The sequence below is a fragment of the Perna viridis genome, chromosome 12 (assembly GCF_037379345.1).
Source record: "Perna viridis isolate PV_CMFRI_1.1 ecotype Kerala chromosome 12, ASM3737934v1, whole genome shotgun sequence".
Classification (NCBI taxonomy): domain Eukaryota; kingdom Metazoa; phylum Mollusca; class Bivalvia; order Mytilida; family Mytilidae; genus Perna; species Perna viridis.
Genome location: NC_142456.1, coordinates 3,542,314 through 3,561,140, shown reverse-complemented (window position 1 = coordinate 3,561,140; position 18,827 = coordinate 3,542,314). Strand labels below are relative to the sequence as shown.

General features: G+C 34.6%; 2 protein-coding genes across 2 annotated transcripts; one reads left to right on the top strand and one right to left on the bottom strand.

Annotated features, from left to right (window-relative positions):
* Nucleotides 1–277: 277 nt before the first annotated feature.
* On the top strand, nt 278–18,320 carry LOC148600794 (uncharacterized). Its single transcript, XM_088555265.1, has 4 exons — nt 278–449; nt 15,720–16,006; nt 16,342–16,720; nt 17,268–18,320. The coding sequence occupies exons 2-4, from the start codon at nt 15,848–15,850 to the stop codon at nt 18,314–18,316; spliced, it is 1,587 nt and encodes a 528-aa protein (XP_088411391.1). The 5' UTR covers nt 278–449; nt 15,720–15,847; the 3' UTR covers nt 18,317–18,320.
* Nucleotides 4,544–7,168, bottom strand: LOC148600795 (uncharacterized). The gene has a single exon (XM_088554823.1). The coding sequence runs from the start codon at nt 7,166–7,168 to the stop codon at nt 4,721–4,723; it is 2,448 nt and encodes an 815-aa protein (XP_088410949.1). The 3' UTR covers nt 4,544–4,720.
* Nucleotides 18,321–18,827: the final 507 nt, after the last annotated feature.

The window sequence follows — 18,827 nt, the reverse complement described above, 5'->3', positions numbered from 1 at the left end:
AAGTTTATATTAAAGTCATTTTGTTAATTCTTCAAAGCTTTCAAAGTAAAACTAGTCCTGTTTGTTTTAAAGTTACACTTGTATCCTTAAATCATATACCTTTATTGTATCAATTCGTATCATGTAAGAGAACTGAACGTCACGGTACATTTTCACGGTTGACGACGTTATTGTTAATTTCCGAAGAAAATATTGGTAAATATCGTACACTGTCAACTTTTTGTAATTTATAATCAGGACATTTCCTTTTTTGTCCCATTATTACGTAGAACAGAAAACCAAACGCTAAACACAGTGACATGCTTGAGGTTTGTCGAAGCGTAACGTAGAATAAATCTCCCGGTTGACGTCGTACTTTATGGAGGTTTATTTAAGGATCAAATGTAATTTTACCAGCAACCTTTTCGACATTACTGGGTATGGATATCCTAACCCGACACCCATTAAAGGTAAGATTTAACTTCATTTTTCAAGTCTATTGTTTGCCTTCCTTCATGAATTTTAAAAAATAAAACTATGGATAGATTTGATTCTTGAAGCATTCACTTCATGCATCGTACGTTTCCGCTAGAATCTTGGTTCTCTTGATGACTCTTATATTGACTGATTTTATAACTTAATTGTTCAATAATATATAGTTGTTTAACAGACATTTTATTGTTTTCCATAAGAACCTCTGAAATTAACTCCTTTATCTTATAAAGCCTTTTTTCACTAGGAGTAATAGTAAAATGAAAACAAAACGGGACTGTACTACTCATTATTGAAAGTAAACAAACTCAACTAGAATATTTGTAAAACTTGTATAAACCGCACTCCGAATGATCCGAAAACTTGTATAAATCGCACTCCGAATGATCCAAAACTTCTATAAACCGAACCCGAATTAATGATCCGAAAAACTGTATAAACCGTACTCCGAATGATCCGAAAACTTCTATAAACCGAACCCGAATTAATGATCCGAAAACCTGTGTAAACCGCACTCCGTATGATCCGAATAAACCAGACAAGTTTTGAACACCTATTATATCAAATTTAATGAACTATGAACCTTGGTAAACAGAATAACTGTCTAAACCGAACCAATTTTAAAGTCCAGTAGGGGTTCGATCTACCTACGTCTCACTATAGTTGTTTAATTTCTTTCTATAACCTTGGTTCCCTTGATTACTCTTTAAAAGGACCTACAAAATTGCAACAATAAGACAACTTTCAATTCAAACAACAAACCAAAATTAATATCATGATTGGTTAAACGGTTGACCACAAATAAATACATGGACAATAATATTAATTGTCTTATTGTTCATATGCTAAATTTTCTTTCAACGAACGAGTGTCTTTTTTAAAATCTCTACCCGTCTGAAAAGTGTGTACTTCATCCATTCTTCATATCCATAAGTATTTAAGTAGATGACGCTTACCCTATCGGAGCACCTGGGCCACGATCCCATTTTTTGATGTAGTCCTAGTTCAATTACTTTTGTTTAGTTGTGTTATTTTATGTTCTTTCTTGTGTGTGCGTGTGTCTGTTTTCCCTGTCTGTTCTTTATCCTTGGATTATATTCTTTTGATTTCTTCTCTATTCTTCGTTCCAGTTATTACTCTTCTTCGAACAACACTGAATGAATTTAGTGAACCATTTCTTCTTGGATTAATTTGATTTTTGGTAAAAATAGTCGTCTAAAATAGTATTGGAATAAAGATAACATTTGAAACTTTTACCTACTTTGCTTAGAATGATACTTAACTAATATGGAGAATTGCCATGTGAAGTGATATGTTCATCGTGTCATTGGGTATCTTTTTCGTCTGCATGGACGTGACATTTCATGGGCAGTTAGGTGGGTGTCTCTAGAAACTAGTGTTTCTAGTGCACCTAGAGCATGATCAAGTTTTTGGTGGAGTCAAGGTAGTTCATTTTCCTTCGATATTATTTTCGTGTTATTGTTAATATTCTATGTCGTCTGTTTGTGTGTCTATTTTTCTCATCGGTATCCTTGGATGTTCTCTTTTAATTTCGTCGACTCTATGTTCCCCTGGTTTTTGTTTTACCTATTTTTGACACCTGCAGCTGACAGTGACAAAGATGTAAAGAATGAGGAAAAGTTAACGTCCACTAACATATGACAAATGTTTGTCCTTACTGATTAATTACTTCAATCAACATCTCCGATGCTCTTAGAACATAAATTATTTCAGCATTTTTTCATAGTAAGTTGAATGACATTGTTATACCTTAAAGTGTTTTTGACATGTTTTCTCTTCACGAAAGTCCCGTGCGGGCCCGGGTGTAAAAAAGAACAGACTCACAGCAGCTCTAACCTTGTCGAAGAAGGCGACGACACAGCGTTCAGAACCCTGGCTGGGGCAGGGGCGCTCTGGGCAGGGGCGCTCTGGGCAGGGGCGCTCTGTCCAGGATGTGTGCCCAAGTTGGTTGAAAGAGGAAAGGAAAACTATGACACATTGACCAAATAGGTTTTCATGGAGAAGTACGACACTCCATCTAAAGCTTTAAGCGTTTTACAGAACTCGTCACTTGGTTGAAGGATGACGACCACATTGTCTTTGTGTCCCATCCCTTTTTCATTTCATCATCATTTCATGTTCATTTTATCACCATTTCATGTTCATCGTCTGAATATGGCTGAAATATTGCTGCTCGGACGTTAAACCCCAACAAGCAAACAAACAAACATCTCACAGTTATTATCCATGACCAGTTTGTTGAAAACTATTATAGATAGAAACTCAGAGCTGAAAAAAAAATAGTTCCTTATGATAAAGCCTAATAGGTTGACATGTTTGAAGATGACTTTTTGTAGACTAATTGCCCTTAAAAGGCAATAAAATTCTTCTTTTTTTCAATTTTCAGTCTATGAATTTGTGATCTTGGGTTTAGGAGTAAGATCACGTGATGTTCTGTTTTTATGGTGTGACGTAATAGGCTGGAATGAAAACCAAGTTAACACAATATAACTTTATTAAAATAGATGTTTCTTGTATGGCGGCCGTTGTCCAAGTGGCCCGAATAATATAATCAAAACAATATGATAATGCATTAGAATAGGTTAATAGCTAACATTTATGCATAAATTAAACAATGGGGAATTTAACTCATATTTTGATAAAGTGGGGGAATTTAGCTCATATAATGTTATTAGACAGTGCCAAACAAATATTGTGAATTATGAAAACATGGGGCTTCTTTTACTTAAATGTAACTACATGGTTGCCATAGAAACCAAAATGTAAACAATAATGATTGACATATCTAGATAAAGATTAAATTGAAACTGTCACTAAATTGACATAATAACTACTAAAAACATATATACAACGCGCTGTGATCTAAAGAAAAAGTTAGTAAATGAAATGCAAAGCGTGCAGCATAATTGAAATTCAAGTTACGCTTACTAAACTATGTTGGTATTGAGCTGCTAAAAAGTATTACATAAGTACAGCTCATTTGTTTAATTTTACCTTTAAATGCCTATTTACGGCTGAATTCATAGCTATAAATGAAATGTAACTTTGCCGCTGTTTACAAAATAAAGTTTCAAGTGGAGATAACTCCTACAATATATCTTAAAACCAAAGCTTGAACTTGTTGCCAATAAATGCGCATGAACCATAGTAAGTATTGCAAAGTAAGTAATTGAGACAATGATTCAGTAGATTATTATAGAACTACATACACATAAGTAAATGTTAAAATGTACACACACATATATGAACACAAATAACAACTGATTGTCATGTGCTAATAAAGATATTCTATTCAGATAAAGTGCGCTAATTACTGCAAGTTAAAACACTTAAAAATAAGTATCAAAATGTAATTTATACTAAGACATAAATATCTCATATTAACTATTAAACATTCAAATTGTAATATAAAAATTTACTACTTACCTGGAATGAAAACCAAGTTAACACAATATAACTTTATTAAAATAGATGTTTCTTGTATGGCGGCCGTTGTCCAAGTGGCCGAGTTTACCAAACATAAAGTTATGTTTTCACTCCAGGTGAGGCCCATTGAAGGAAAATAGCTATATACACAAAGAGCAAATATATTAAAACCCCTTATTGAACCTCTATGAAAAAATATGTGAAAAGCCATTTCATGTCACCTAATCCACCTATGTTAAGTGCTAGGACGCAGTCCTTAATCCGGATATGCTATAATCTTATCCCTGATTTTGTATAGCCTTAATTATACAGTTAATTATCAAGTCTTGGTATCTATTTAGTCTTACGTAAGATATTTACATACTTAAAACATGTTGGCACTACAGCATTATGTTTCTTTTTAAATATATGTTTATTAAAATACTTGTGAAACAATATTAAGTTTAGGTGACTGGCTTGGATATTACCATGTACAAACATGAAAAATATCAAATGAAACAATAAAGAAAAATATATGCATATTATGTACAAGAAGGGATGATGGCTTGTTTTCCCTATCACAAATACTCCCCTCATTAAGGTTTCTTTGTCCTCAAAGAACAAAGCTAATTGTCAAATAAATAGGAAAATGACTGATCAAAACAACATTCACATCCGATACCATCAGATGGCAAGTCACACGAAGAGGCAGAAGACCATGCCCAACGCATACAATGTTTATATATTGAGAACTTTAGCCAAAGAGGTACGTCTGTAAAAGATCTCCCTAGCTATGTGGTTGGTTTGTAAATTTTTTTTTTTTTTATTTGACTACTTGGAAAAAGTTGTTATGCACTATCAATATATAACAAGTAAATGGTGACTTGAACATGTGTTTTAAGCATCTTGCTTTGATGGGATTTATTGAAATTAGATCAGGTACATGTAAGGTGTGTTTAGTGTGTGTATTTATAATGTTGAGGCCTGACAATTGAATGTGTAATCTGGTGAAGATGGTGCCGGAGATTCTCATGTTAGAAATATTGTGTGGATTTGATATTTCCCAGTCTTGTGGACATAAAGGTAGATCTATAAGTGGAACAGTTATACAGTGTATACCATTACTGATCTCTAACAAAACTTTGGTACAATGTTTGGTGCAAAATTGTTTGTAAAAATAGTGAATAACACCAAAAAATGCAATAATGGTGAAAGCTGACATCGTGATGGAAGACCATTGATAGATGTGTGGTGTGAATGAAATTTGAATGCTTTCTGTGGTTGTCAGTGGTGAAAACTTGTAATGAAATGTTGGTGGTGTTTGAGGAGTAACAAAAGCATGTGTTGATGGTACTTTTTGCAGTAAGACTAATGCAGCTGTTAGTGCTCTAACCTTGTTAAACAGAATGACACAGCTAACACTTACTAAAAGTGATAAGCCTAGAGCAGCAATTGAAAAAATGCCATCTAGACTTGGCCATGAGTCATTAACATCTATGTCACCTTCCAGCAGAGGCTCTGACAAAGATGTAAATACTTTTCTATCTTGCTTTACTGCTGTGGCAATTCTTTTTAAACTTAAATGCAATTTACTGTCTTGTGCCAGCATGGATGAAAATGAGTGGTTGTATAACTGAATGTTTGGAAGTGAGATGTCTACTGGCTGTGTAAAAGTTGTATCTCCTAAAATGGAGTTGTAAGTGTCTGATGAAAAGAAGTGTTGTATTAACGCAAGGTTTACAGGGTGTACAATAGTTATTTTATCTGTGTGATTCTGACATTTTCCAATTTTAGCAGGAATAAACAATAAATCAGTTTTGACAGAGCATAAACATGGAACCTGTACAAGGCAAAATGCACATCCCTTGTTTATTTGGTGTCCTGAGGGACAATCGAATGAAATAGTTTTTGTTTGATAAACTAACAACATGTCAGAGGTTAATTCTTGTACCTCAGGTTGTATTGTATTTGTAATGAATCTGAAGTCGCATTCTGAATGTACTTTTTGTTTGTCATTGTACAGTAATGCAATTGAACAAGTGGGTGCAACCGAAGATAAAAGTGGAAATGAATTTTTGCAAAGTAATGTTTCTGATCCTTCACATGATTTAACATAGTTGTTTGTGAGCTCTGCAAATTGTCTGTTGTCTGATGAAATTATCAAGTATTCTGGAAGATTTAAAAGCTGTGTGGCATGATTGCTTGAAGTGTTTATAGGTACAGGGTATGTATGTATTTTGTATAATGTAAGCGGTGTTAAAAAGGTTGATATAGGAAATTTGATACTGATGAATAAAAAGTTGTGATGTCGTGCATATAGGATGTTCGCATGTGCATAGTAAAAAGATGGATCTGTGCTTGCTAGAAAAAATCCCTTGTACTTAGAATTCAAAATATTTTGAATATGTTGTAAGGTCATCTTTAGAATATGTGGCTTTAACAAAAATGGTGACAATTTTCCCTTAATTAATTCGTGTATTGCCAACTTGAGTTCTTCTAAATATTTGTTAATTTCTGTTGTTTCATTCATTTGCTTAATCAGAAAGTTTGACAGTTTCATGTTAATTCGTTCGAAATGGGCAACGAATTTAGCTGTTTCTTTTGTAATATTCTTAATACCTTCATAGTTGTTTTCAATACCTTTGATTACATTGTCAAACCTATCATTTGTTTTTTCCATGAATGAGGACAATAATTCATCATGATGTATAAGGTCTTTTGCAAAAGCATTGTTCTTATGGATCAAAATGTTTATGTGTTTAGCCAATCGGTTGACATCATCTACGGTTGCTGTGCCGAATAGAGATTTTGAAATGGATCCTATAAAATCAAACAATCCACGGCGAGTTCTAGATTCAGTGTCAGATTTAATTGTCACATCTGTATGCTTTAACATGTTATGCACCATGTCCACTGTTTGGTTTAAATTTGTCGATACTTGTGTCCTTATCGCTGATAACTGTGACACTACTTGATTTAAGATGAAACAATTGCTATGTATAATATCACACTGTTTAAATACTTCATGTCCTTGTTTTCTTGGTAAGGGTATTTTAAAAGTATGAGTCCAATATTCACAGCTGGGTAGTAGTTTAGCTTGTTTGGTAAAGAACACTCCATAGTTAATACGTTGTAAGCTCTCTCTGTCTGTTGACATACCCTCGACCATACTTATTATCATGAGAAGGCAGGCAAATCTTAGTACTCCTATTGAAAACAAAGATGAAGAAATTTTAAGACGGCAGTGTTTATCGTTTAAGGGAGGATCCATTCCCTAATAGCACTATGTAACATGAGAACGAGCTCATAATTTTGACAAACACTACACTAGAAATCATAGAAGAGAAAAATGTAAGAAGAGTACATAGGAAGTGCCTTACAATCTCACATCTAACTTGTAGATCAAATCAGGCATAGATGAGCAATCAAAAATGAAGTGAAGTTGTTTGCAATTGTTAAATGCAAAATGCTTTAATGTAAAATGAAAACACTTGAAAGTGAAATGCAAAACACTGTAGTGTGAATTGTAAAATGCTTCTATGTTAACTATAACAATAGACATGTAAAATGAAAAATGATTATCCAGTAAAAATGTGTAATGTAAAAATAAATTGTATTCCTATAAATGGCAATATGAAGTTTTCACTATTCCATTTATTTTGCCTTGTGTGTAAGACTCATTTTCTGAAGCAGGGATTTCTATGTGGACGTTTTCGTTTCCTACCCTGTTGTGTTTTTGTTGCATGGTAATGGGTAATGGTATCCTCTGACAAGTTTTCTGCAGGTTGCCATGATGAACCCGTATAACCTTTCCATTTGATGAGGTACTCCTTTTTACCATTGACCGTTTTTGAACGAAGGATTTTTTCTATGGGATATTCCCTGTCATCTATTTGAACCGCTGGCTCATTGTTTGTGTTTTCATTTTTGTCTATGTTTTCATTATTGTGTTGTTGCTGTGGTATGTTTGGTTGTACTGGTCTGGGTAATTCTGGACGTGGGACGTCTGGTCCTGGTGCATTTAAATTTTGTCTGTGATCTGGATCATGGTAATGTTTGAGTCTATTTGCATTGATTAAACTCTTGATTTCTTTGTTTGTACCACACCTTCGAAGTTTGTAAGTGTAGTTTGGACCCTTGTCAACAATGTAAAATGGTCCATCTTGTTTTTTGTACAGTTTGGATGAGTACCCTACTGGAACTCTTGGAGTGTAAAGAAGCACTCTGTCATTGATTTTAAAGTCTGGAACTCCTGTGTTTTTGTCATAATGTTGTTTCTGTTGTTGTTGTGCAATGGCTAAGTTTTCAGTTGCAATTGTTTTGGCAATTTTCAAATTGTTGAGAATGTTGTCAATGTGTTTTTTCAAATTTTTGTTTAGATCTTCTCGTGGAATGAGATTTGCATCAAAAAATATGTTCATCTCTTTTCCAAAAACAAGATGATGTGGTGAAAATTGTGATGATGCTGATGGTGTCATACGAAATGCCATGAGTACTCCTGGTAATAACTCAGGCCAGTTGGATTGTGACTCATCTACTACAGTTCGTAAGCATTGTATGATGGTTTTGTTTGTGCGTTCTGCTATGGAGTTTGTTTGTGGATGGTATGAACTTGTGAAACTATGTTTGACATTGAAAATGTGGTTAACTGCTGCCACAAGTTTGCTCATGAAACCTTGTCCTCTATCAGTGCAAATAGAGTGTGGACTTCCATAGCGTGTAAAAATTTCTTTGTACATGACTGTAGCAATTTCTTCAGCAGTTTCAGATCTAACAGGATGAGCTTCAACCCATTTACTGAAAGAATCTACTATGATCAATATAAAGCGATAACCTTGTTTTGTTTCTTTTTTGAATGGACCAATCAAGTCCATGTGCCATCTTGAAAAGGTGTCTGTGATTGGCATTGGTGTCATTGGAACTCTTTTTGAGTGTGGTGGGTACTTTGCTTTTTGACATGGATCACAAGCTTTACAGTAATCTGCTACAGCTTGATACATGCCTGGGAAGAAGTATTTTTGCTGTATTGACCTGTATGTGCGATCAAATCCAAAGTGTCCTTGATCATGGTATGCTTTCATAAGATCATTTCGAAGTGTGCGTGGTAATGCAAGTTGTTTAATGAATCTGTCATGTTTTTGTTTTCCCTTGTACCTTGGTTCATATTGGTGGTACAGGACTCCATCTTGCATGATGTACTGATTTGCTTCAATTGTGATTTTGCGTGCCATTTTTTCATCATCTGGTAAGTCTTGTGATTTAAGGTATGTGTACAAATGACAAAAGTCTGTACATTCACTTTGTAGTTTGCCTATGTCAACTGGTATAATGTCTGAAACTGTGACTTCCGCAATTGTTGGTGGTTTTGTTACTGTTGGTTCATTGTAAAGAAATGTCACTTCAAGTGCATCATTGTCTGTACTGTTCATGGAGTTGACAGTGGGTATGCTATCCTCTGGCTCAGTGACATCAACCTCCCGTGTCTCAGGATAGCTACGCCTTGAGAGACAGTCAGCAACTACATTGCTTTTGCCCTCTCTGTACAAAATCTCCATATCATACCCTTGTAACAGAACTGACCATCTAGCCAAACGACCAGAACTTTGTTTGATGTTGTTAAGAAATTTGAGTGCTCTGTGATCAGTGTAAACTTGGAAATGTTTGCATGCTAAATATACATGGTAGTGTTTTATTCCTTCTAGGATTGCTAAACATTCATGTTCACTAGCTGACCATTTTCTTTCAGCTTCTGTCATACTTCTACCACCATAAGCTATGACTTTTTCTTGTTTGTTTTCATGTAACTGTGAAAGGTAATAGCCGATAGCTGTGCCGCTTGCATCTGTGGTGAGAATGAAGTCTTTGGACATGTCTGGGTATGCTAGTATTGGTGCTGATGTAAGTGCATGTTTTAATGTGTCAAATGCCGATTGACATTGCTCTGTCCATTGAAATGTAACACTTTCTTTTGTTAAGTTTGTAAGTGGACTTGCAATTTTGCTGAAACCTTTGACAAACCGCCTGTAATACCCACATAAACCCAGAAAGCTTTTTATGTCCTTTTCATTTTTTGGAACTGGAAAAGATTTTACTGCTTCAATTTTTTCATGATCAACTTCAACACCTTGTTTTGATATTTTGTGGCCCAAGTAAATGACATTTTTGCGAGCGAACTGACATTTGCTTGGATTGAGTGTAAGGTTTGCTGCTATCAATCTATCAAAAACCAGTTGTAAATGTTTTAAATGTTCCTCAAATGTTTTACTGAACAGCAAAATGTCATCAACATAGACTAGTGCAATTTGGTAGTTCAGACGATGTAGCACTTGTGTCAGCAGGTGTTGAAATGATGAAGGTGCTGCTGCTAAACCAAATGGTAGACGTTTCCATTGGTATACCCCACTAGGTGTAACAAAGGCTGATTTTTGTGCAGTAGCTGGATCTAACGGACATTGCCAATAGCCTGACAACAGATCCAGTGTGCTGAATATCTGAGCCTGGGAACGCCCTAGGGAGTCTAGCACATCTTCAATGCGTGGCAGTGGAAAAAATTTTGGCTTTGTAACTTTGTTCAGTGCACGAAAATCACAGCAAAATCTAAGTTCACCATTTTTCTTTTTGCACATTACCACTGGAGCTGCCCACTCACTGTTTGACTCTTCAATTATGTCATGTTTTAGCATTTTTTCTAGCTGTTTGTTCATTGTATCTAAGACTGTTGGTGATTGTCTGTAAAATCTTTTTCTGATTGGTGTTGCATCTCCTGTATCTATTGTGTGTTTGTATAGATCAGTTAAACCTAATTCACTTAGATCTCTTGCAAATGCTTTTCTGTTTTTGTGTAAAAATGCTAAAAGCAATGTTTTTTGTTCTTCTGTTAAGTCTGAGTGGCTCAAGTCAAAATCTAAACATGGTTGATCTTCGGTATGATTCATGGTACATGTAGTGTGTTGGTTTTCATCATTTGGTGGGTCTTGTAATGGTGTGATTGAATTGGATTCAACTTGACAGACTGATGCAACAACTACATTTGCTGGTAAATGTATGTTTTTCTTTGTTGGGTTCATGATCCTGATGCATGAGTCACCCGTTTCATCTAGTTTGACTAAGCATTTTGCGCCTGCGAGTGATTGTGTTGGTAGGTTTTGTAAAGGTTCTAGAAGTGCAATGGTATTCTTGAGATGTGACACTTTAATTGGTATATCAACTTGATGCATTGGTTTGATTTTCATGTGTCTTTTTGTTCTAGCTAAGCCACTGTCTAATGCAATAGAGTGTGTGATTGGAATTTCTTCACTGTCTGGTTCTGGGATGTGTAAAGTATGTGTTGGACAATCAATGTTTGCTCTGTGTTTTGTTAAAAAGTCAAATCCAAGAATCAGACTCTGTTGCATTTTTGGAAAAACATGAAACTTGTATATGAAGGACATGTGTCCTATGTTGAAAGACAAAAGTATGAGACCTATGATTGAATGATGTTCACCTCCTACACCTACAGCATCTTGAACGTGGCATTTTTGTATTTGTGAGAGGTCAAAATTTAAAGATTTGAGAAGGTTGAGGGAACAACAACTGATGGTCGCTCCCATTCCCCATTGTTTAATTTATGCATAAATGTTAGCTATTAACCTATTCTAATGCATTATCATATTGTTTTGATTATATTATTCGGGCCACTTGGACAACGGCCGCCATACAAGAAACATCTATTTTAATAAAGTTATATTGTGTTAACTTGGTTTTCATTCCAGCCTATTACGTCACACCATAAAAACAGAACATCACGTGATCTTACTCCTAAACCCAAGATCACAAATTGAACCAATAATAGAAAGAAACAACTCTTGATCATTGAAAGATTCCTATGATTTGTACTACAAACACATTGCCATGAAAAAAATCCTAGAAGGAGTTACTGCCTCTGAAGGGTCAAACATAGCTGTTTTGCAGAATTTACTTATATTTTTGGATAATAAATATTCATAAGGCAAGGACACGAGCTCCAGATTAGCGATACAGCCCCTCTGGGGCCCCTAGTTCATAACACTTATGCCAGGTAACCACGTACATGTGTGGAAAAAAGACACCTGTTGATTTTTATCAACTGGTCTAAGTCAAGGTCACATGCACTTCACAATGTTTGTTTGAGACGGGGGTTTGCTTGATTTCTTGATTGTTTGATTGCAGATCATATTACACGTTTTTAGTTTCAATGTGCATTCTCGTTTAGTTCTAATTATTTATAATTTAATTGGTTACGTGTTCAACGTCAGGATTAGTCTTTTATAAACAGCCGCAGAGTTATAAAATGTAAAGTGCGGGGTAGACAAACAAGGAAAGGAAAACTAACACTGAACTAATCGGTTCTCGTGATGCAGATGCATACATTAAAGCGATCCACGAGTTCATGATAACAATAGTAAAACTTATGAATTCATGACTTCAATCTCAAGACAACACAGCCCTCTTTTAGCAGCTTAGTTGTTAGAAGTCGAAGGTTCAAAACGTCCACGTAGCTACGACAAGCTCTTGCATAACGTATAAATTGTAATACAAAAACTCATTACACAGAAATTTTATAATATGGAAAGAGAGGTCATTGCGTTTGTAGAACAGTGTTGTCATGGATGTTCCTTACCATCGATCCCTTTGTATAGGTCAAGATATGCTGCTGACCTCATAGTGTCTTTAGTGTCCTTTATTCTTAAGTTGGGGTAGATGAGATGTATGAAATCCTAGAGACTATGATTGTTTGAAGATAATCTGTCATCTATATAGCAGAAACTAAGATAAGATTCAAGGATTCCTTCTTTTAGGTCAGATCAGATATAAAGTCTGCCTAATAAGAGTGAAGGAATAGGTCAGTGCATTTTGATAACATTTTGTCGGTATATTTGGTAGAAGATTTTTTATAAAGTATGAGAAATCTCTACTAATGGGCAATTAGATTCCAAAACAGTTTATTGTCAGTATTTTCTCTCAGACCTACCTTGTCTAATGTTTATGGATCGATGTATCATACAGAGTTTGTCATATAATAAAATCAATGACTTGTTTGCGGTTGACAAAAAGAAATCAAAAACTTTTGGGGTCTTAAACTGCTAATAAATCTTATATTTAAAATTGGAATTCTTAGATTAATGTTCAGTGATAAGGTTTTATAAAATATTAATTGCATTAGCTAATTATACAAAAAATAAGTTTACATTTGGAATTTTATTGCTTAAAATGTTAAAAATAAGAATATACATGAAAATATGACTTATTCTACCATCTAAACTATACATGGACAAGAGATAATACCAAATATTGCATGCAAGGCTAACGATATATGTCAACCAGTCGCAATAAGTATCAGATAGGTCAGTAGAAATGGGTCAGAGAAATGAATTCAAAGTGAAAGTAGCCTTGATTAAAACATTAAAATATGCAGTTCATAAACCAAGAAAAAAAAAGAATATTTCAGTATCTCGATCCGCTACGCTTAGTTATTTTTTAAATACACTGTTTAAAAAACATTTATTAGTTTCACAAATAGTAAGTCGTTTCAATGAACCTGACATTTTTTCTTAATAAAAAGTCATTATTAATAATAATCATGTCAATATTATTTGACAGGTCATCAAGGGTGTCAAAGCCGTTATTGCTGTCGCAAAAGTATCGAATAATCAAGAAAAGAACTAATTACTTCATGGAGATGCCCTCAATATTTATACTTTCTGTGTGCTAGTATAACACGCCATTTACATTAACCTTCAGGCACAAAAATAACACATTCTCTATAGTTTCTTGTACTTTGTATATCAATTTATTATAACAGTGAACACGTATAAACACTTTGTAGAATGGTATCTTTAGCTTTAGTATCACACTACTAATTCAATCAAATGGGTTTTAGAACGTACGCTAAAATAGTTTTACACAACTTTTAATGCACATTAGTTAGTTACATATATTATACGTCATTTAGATCATTTTGGAAAAAGTTACATCAAAGCTCCAATGAACATCATCGTCTTTTAAGCAAAGGTCCGGGTGTCAAAAGAATTGACCCGCAGCAGCTTAAAGCTTGTCGTGCTGGGGTTGTCAGGCTATAATACGGAAAACCTGACCGCAAACCATAGTGGTGCACCGTGTTGGGGAAGATGCCACGTTCCTCGCACGTTAAAGAACCCTACTGTGATATTCTCCCGGAGTAGGAACCATAGGGCTCCGCCACAGAATTTTCAGCGGAAACTGGCCCCATTATCCTTGTGTCCCATCCAATTTTTCATTTCATCATCATTTCATGTTCATTTTATCATCCATTTCATGTGCATCTCCTGGATGAAATATTTCTGCTCCGTCGTTAAAACCCCATCAATCTTTTAACAGACTTTTATTTTCTCTTTATTTGTACATAAAGTGGTTACTGAATTTACTGAAATCTTCTAAGGAGTTCTATATGATGCAACCTTTTTGTAAAACGTAGGGAAATTTTCATTCTATTGTGGCTTGTAGACTTCTAGGAGTTGGTGTTTTACTGCAAGATAGTAAACCTCATTTCAGGGCTGTTAGTATAATCATGCAGCCTTTAGGTGATACATAGTTTTCGTTAGATTAAACTTGAAGTAGAAGCTTCATAAAACATTGAACATAGTTTACTTGGGATTAAAGCATATTATGGTAAACCACTTTCCATTCGTTCACACATATACGTTCCTTCAACAGTTGATTGATTTCAGTGATATTTATTTCACAAGTGTTTGGCCCAGTGAAAGGATTTTTACGTTAGCTTTGCATTCCCTATTGATTTTTTTAGAGTTATGGGAATACATTTTGTAATATTATGAACAGTTATTGTTGTTAATTTCTCGTTCAAATGATTAGTTGTAATTTGTATTTATTTTATATTTATCATGTATTGCGTGTAATTGTAAAAATATTAAAATGTTATTGTGTTAAGTCATATAAAACATCCAATATATTCCCGTATAAACTAGCCCAAATATAAAGTTTTTGTGACCCCATCTGGAACAAAAAGACGTTTTGAATAAATGTTTAAGCTTGGAAGTATTTTAAGTTTACAGTTGTATAAATATTCAGAAGGCACTATTTGCCCCTATCGGAGGAGGACATTGAAATGTGTATTATTATAAGGAGCATTATATATCAATGTAATGGATGATACTAAATTGATATGAAATGCTGTTGTATTACTGTTTTGCGCCAGATTATGAACAAAGAACTAAATGTTGTCGCTTTTATGACATATTTACAACATATTGATTGGAAAATACATACAGTAACAAATACTAATAAATCAGTCGAATGAAGGCGTGAAACACACGATTTGTTTTATCAAAACACCATATTGCAATGCAATTATGTATATTTATTTTACAATTTATAAGAAGTTGTAGAAAGCCAATATTCTAGGTGAAGTATTTAGTAATTCCAATACCTAATGAATTGTCCACAATTTTAGTGTTTTGTGCATTAGTTTAGAATGAAATTATAAGCTCAGTCTATTCTATCTGAAGAAACAATTTCCGTTTATGAAAGGTGTCAGTCATAGGTGTCCCTTATAGCTTCTCCTATTCAGTACTAAATAGAAATAATAATATGTGTCAGTGTAAATGTAAATGACTAGACCTGGAGAAGTGTTAGGCTATCGTGATTACAACCATTAGCTTAACAGTAAAAACACATTCTCTGTTACCATAATGGTTTTTTGTGATACTAAGCTATGTACTATATCTATTTTGTAGCGAAAGTATTTCACAAATAAATGCCAAGAATAAACACTCAATATAAGTCCGAGAAAACGTTTTCTTTTTCAGACATTGGATTATAGAGAATATTAGCCATGTCAAAAGTTTCTGGAAATTCCAGTAAAATGGATCTTTTATGTCAACCAATATATAAATTTGAAAATGGATTCAATTTGTGAAATAAATAGAGAAAAATAATGAAATATCTTCTGTTTCTACTATGGATAATATATATCGAGTCCGTTCAAGGACATGGGAAATTATGGGAACCTCCCGCAAGATCTACCATGTGGAGAAGGGGTTTTAATACGCCAAGGAATGCCAACGATAATGAATTAAACTGTGGCGGGTTCCAAGTAGGTAAAAATATCAATTACTTAAAGGGGTGTTTATTTATCATCACTTCTTAAATTTGATTTTCTTCTGATTTTATTTTGTTTTTGGTTGTCTATGTTTTTAAATGTTATTTTTTCAAATATTGTTTTTTTTCTTAATTTATTCACTAGTCACTTTTGTCATATATTAACTTATTCTTGTATTTGTACTTATCCATCACTGCAAAAATAATTTGTAGAAATTTTAATTTTTATGTGACATAATTAACATTTTTTACTATCTTAAAATTGGAATAATTTGCTTTACGTAAATTCTTTTTCGTAATAGAGGAGTTCAATTTGCGTGTTTATTTTAGAACCACTGGATTACACAGGCAGGTCGATGTGGTGTATGTGGTGACCCCTATCAACAGGTGCCACGACCAAACGAAGCGGGAGGAACCTACGGCAAGGGCGTCATCTCTCGACACTACAGAACTAATCAAATTATTGATTTAGCAGTTGATGTAACTGCAAATCACGTGGGATATTTTGAATTCAGAGTCTGTCCAAATAACGATATTAAAAAACCGGTGACACAAAAGTGCTTGGACAGGTATCCCGTTTTTGTCGTTGGTTCCAAGGACGGCAGATTTCACGTAGGTGGTAATCAAAATGGCATTGTGTCAATGAAAGGTAAACTTCCGAAAGAACTTGTTTGTACCCAGTGTGTGTTGCAGTGGCGATACAGAACAGGTAATGTTTTTTTTTTATCTTTGCTCATTTGCTTTATTTATGCATAATCTACCAATAGACACATATGATACATTTATAATCATTGTTTGATTAAAACAGAGAATTCAGTATAAAATTCATTATAAGAAAAATATATGAACAGGACAAATAACTTACTCTCTGGTTGAAATGTTTTCATCACTTTATTATTTTTTTTTCATTTATACAATAGATGATGCATAACTGATAAAACAAAAACATTTATAAAGATAGAAAATTCGGATTCTTGAAAATTACACAATTGTAGTATTCCTACTCTTAGTTTTCTATGCAATTTTGTATAGGGGAGGACTATTCGTACGCCTCCAAAACCTCGTCCACACATACCTTTAAAAGTGGATAAAATATTTTACATTAAATTTTGATATATCACAAGTTCTACCCCTAACATTCCCGTGCCTTGCTTCGCTTGGCTTTTTTCTTTTCACACCCATAGCCTGAAATCCGGAATCTTACCTCGATAACATTATTGACAGGCAATGAATTGTTTTTTTTATTATTATTAAAGGCAATCGATGGGGTTGTGATAAAAAAAGCGGAAGTTGTGGCAAAGGTATCGGACCACAGGAAGAGTTCTATGGTTGTGCAGATGTGTCTATAACGGACCATGTTTCTATAAAGCGCATGGGAATGAGAAAGCCAGTTCAAATGATTGATAAAATGAAATCAAATTTCAATCTACTTTCGAATCCTTCAGAACTCATCGACTTGATTGGGGCAAAAACCAAGTTAGCTCCTGCCCTTGATAAATTGACCAGTGTTCTGTGGACACTGTTACAGACCGTTGTTTCAACAAACCGCAATTCAAGATTAGCCTTGGTTCAATGGAATCCTATTGGGCATGATATAGTAGAGATGACGAAGCCTAATCACTTGCCATTGTTTAACGTTAAGGGTAAATCTAAAAGTAACAGACCGTCAAGTCATTGGCCACCATCAAAACCAACTATTGTGGAGGCGGATTTGGGAGACCCCACAGGCCCTATGATGCTAAGCGAGCTCATTGTGGACGAAGATTGGCGGAGACCCACCATACTAAAAAAATATAAACCTAAGACACAAAATATGAAAACTGACCATGTACCGGTGGAACCAAGATGCCATGCTACCAAAGAGTTTGAGAAAGTTGCGGGAACTAGCGAGTGGTGTAGCGTGAACTGTAATGCGGGAAACTGCCCAACAATAATGTGCACATGTGATTCTAGAACTACACATGTGGTGATGCCACAATTGACAACATATCCTGTTGGAAATACTCGTCATTCAAGAAATATTCAACATATTTCACAAAACAGTATATCAGATGTTAAAGAAAGCTCTCGACACGAGGTGGCTCCTGTGTCTGCTCATAACTTTCTTCGGTTACTAAGTTCGAACAAAAACAAAGCTGTTCCGAACAAAATAAATATACCAAAACGTAAAGTAATTCCATCTAGTGCACAAATGCGGTGCAGAGGCGCAGGAAAGTTTGCCACACATAATAATATGATAGGGTGGTGTTTAGAAAATTGTTCCAAAGGCTTTTGTCCAAAAACTATATGTGTTTGTTCGAAATAAATAAATCTACGTGTGCTTTCTTAATATTGTTCATCGATTAAGATATTTGGTCAAAATGGTATTCGGATTATTATTTATTATATTGATACATACACTTGTCTAATTAATAAGTACCTTTATCGGCTGGGCATACATTGTGAAGCTGTATTTATGCAACTTACAAAATAGAGATTGTGTTTGTGTATAGAAACTACAAGATTAAATCATAGGCGGGTCCATGCCCCCCTCCTTTATGCTCAAAACATTAGTAAAACATACAGCAAATTGTAAAACACTAGAGTTGGTCATAAGTCAGCGCCTCCTTCCTTTTTGGAATTTCTTGATCCGCCACTTAAAGCATAACATTTCAAGTAGTGTGTCCAAACGACACCGATTCCACCAACTCCTGAGTTCTAAACAATCATTGTTCAGCTAATGCCGCCGGAAGTTCCTACATGATCAAGACAAAAGTCGTGCTGAAGTTACACCGTTGCATGCTGATGTCACATCCTATAATGCTGATGCCACACCC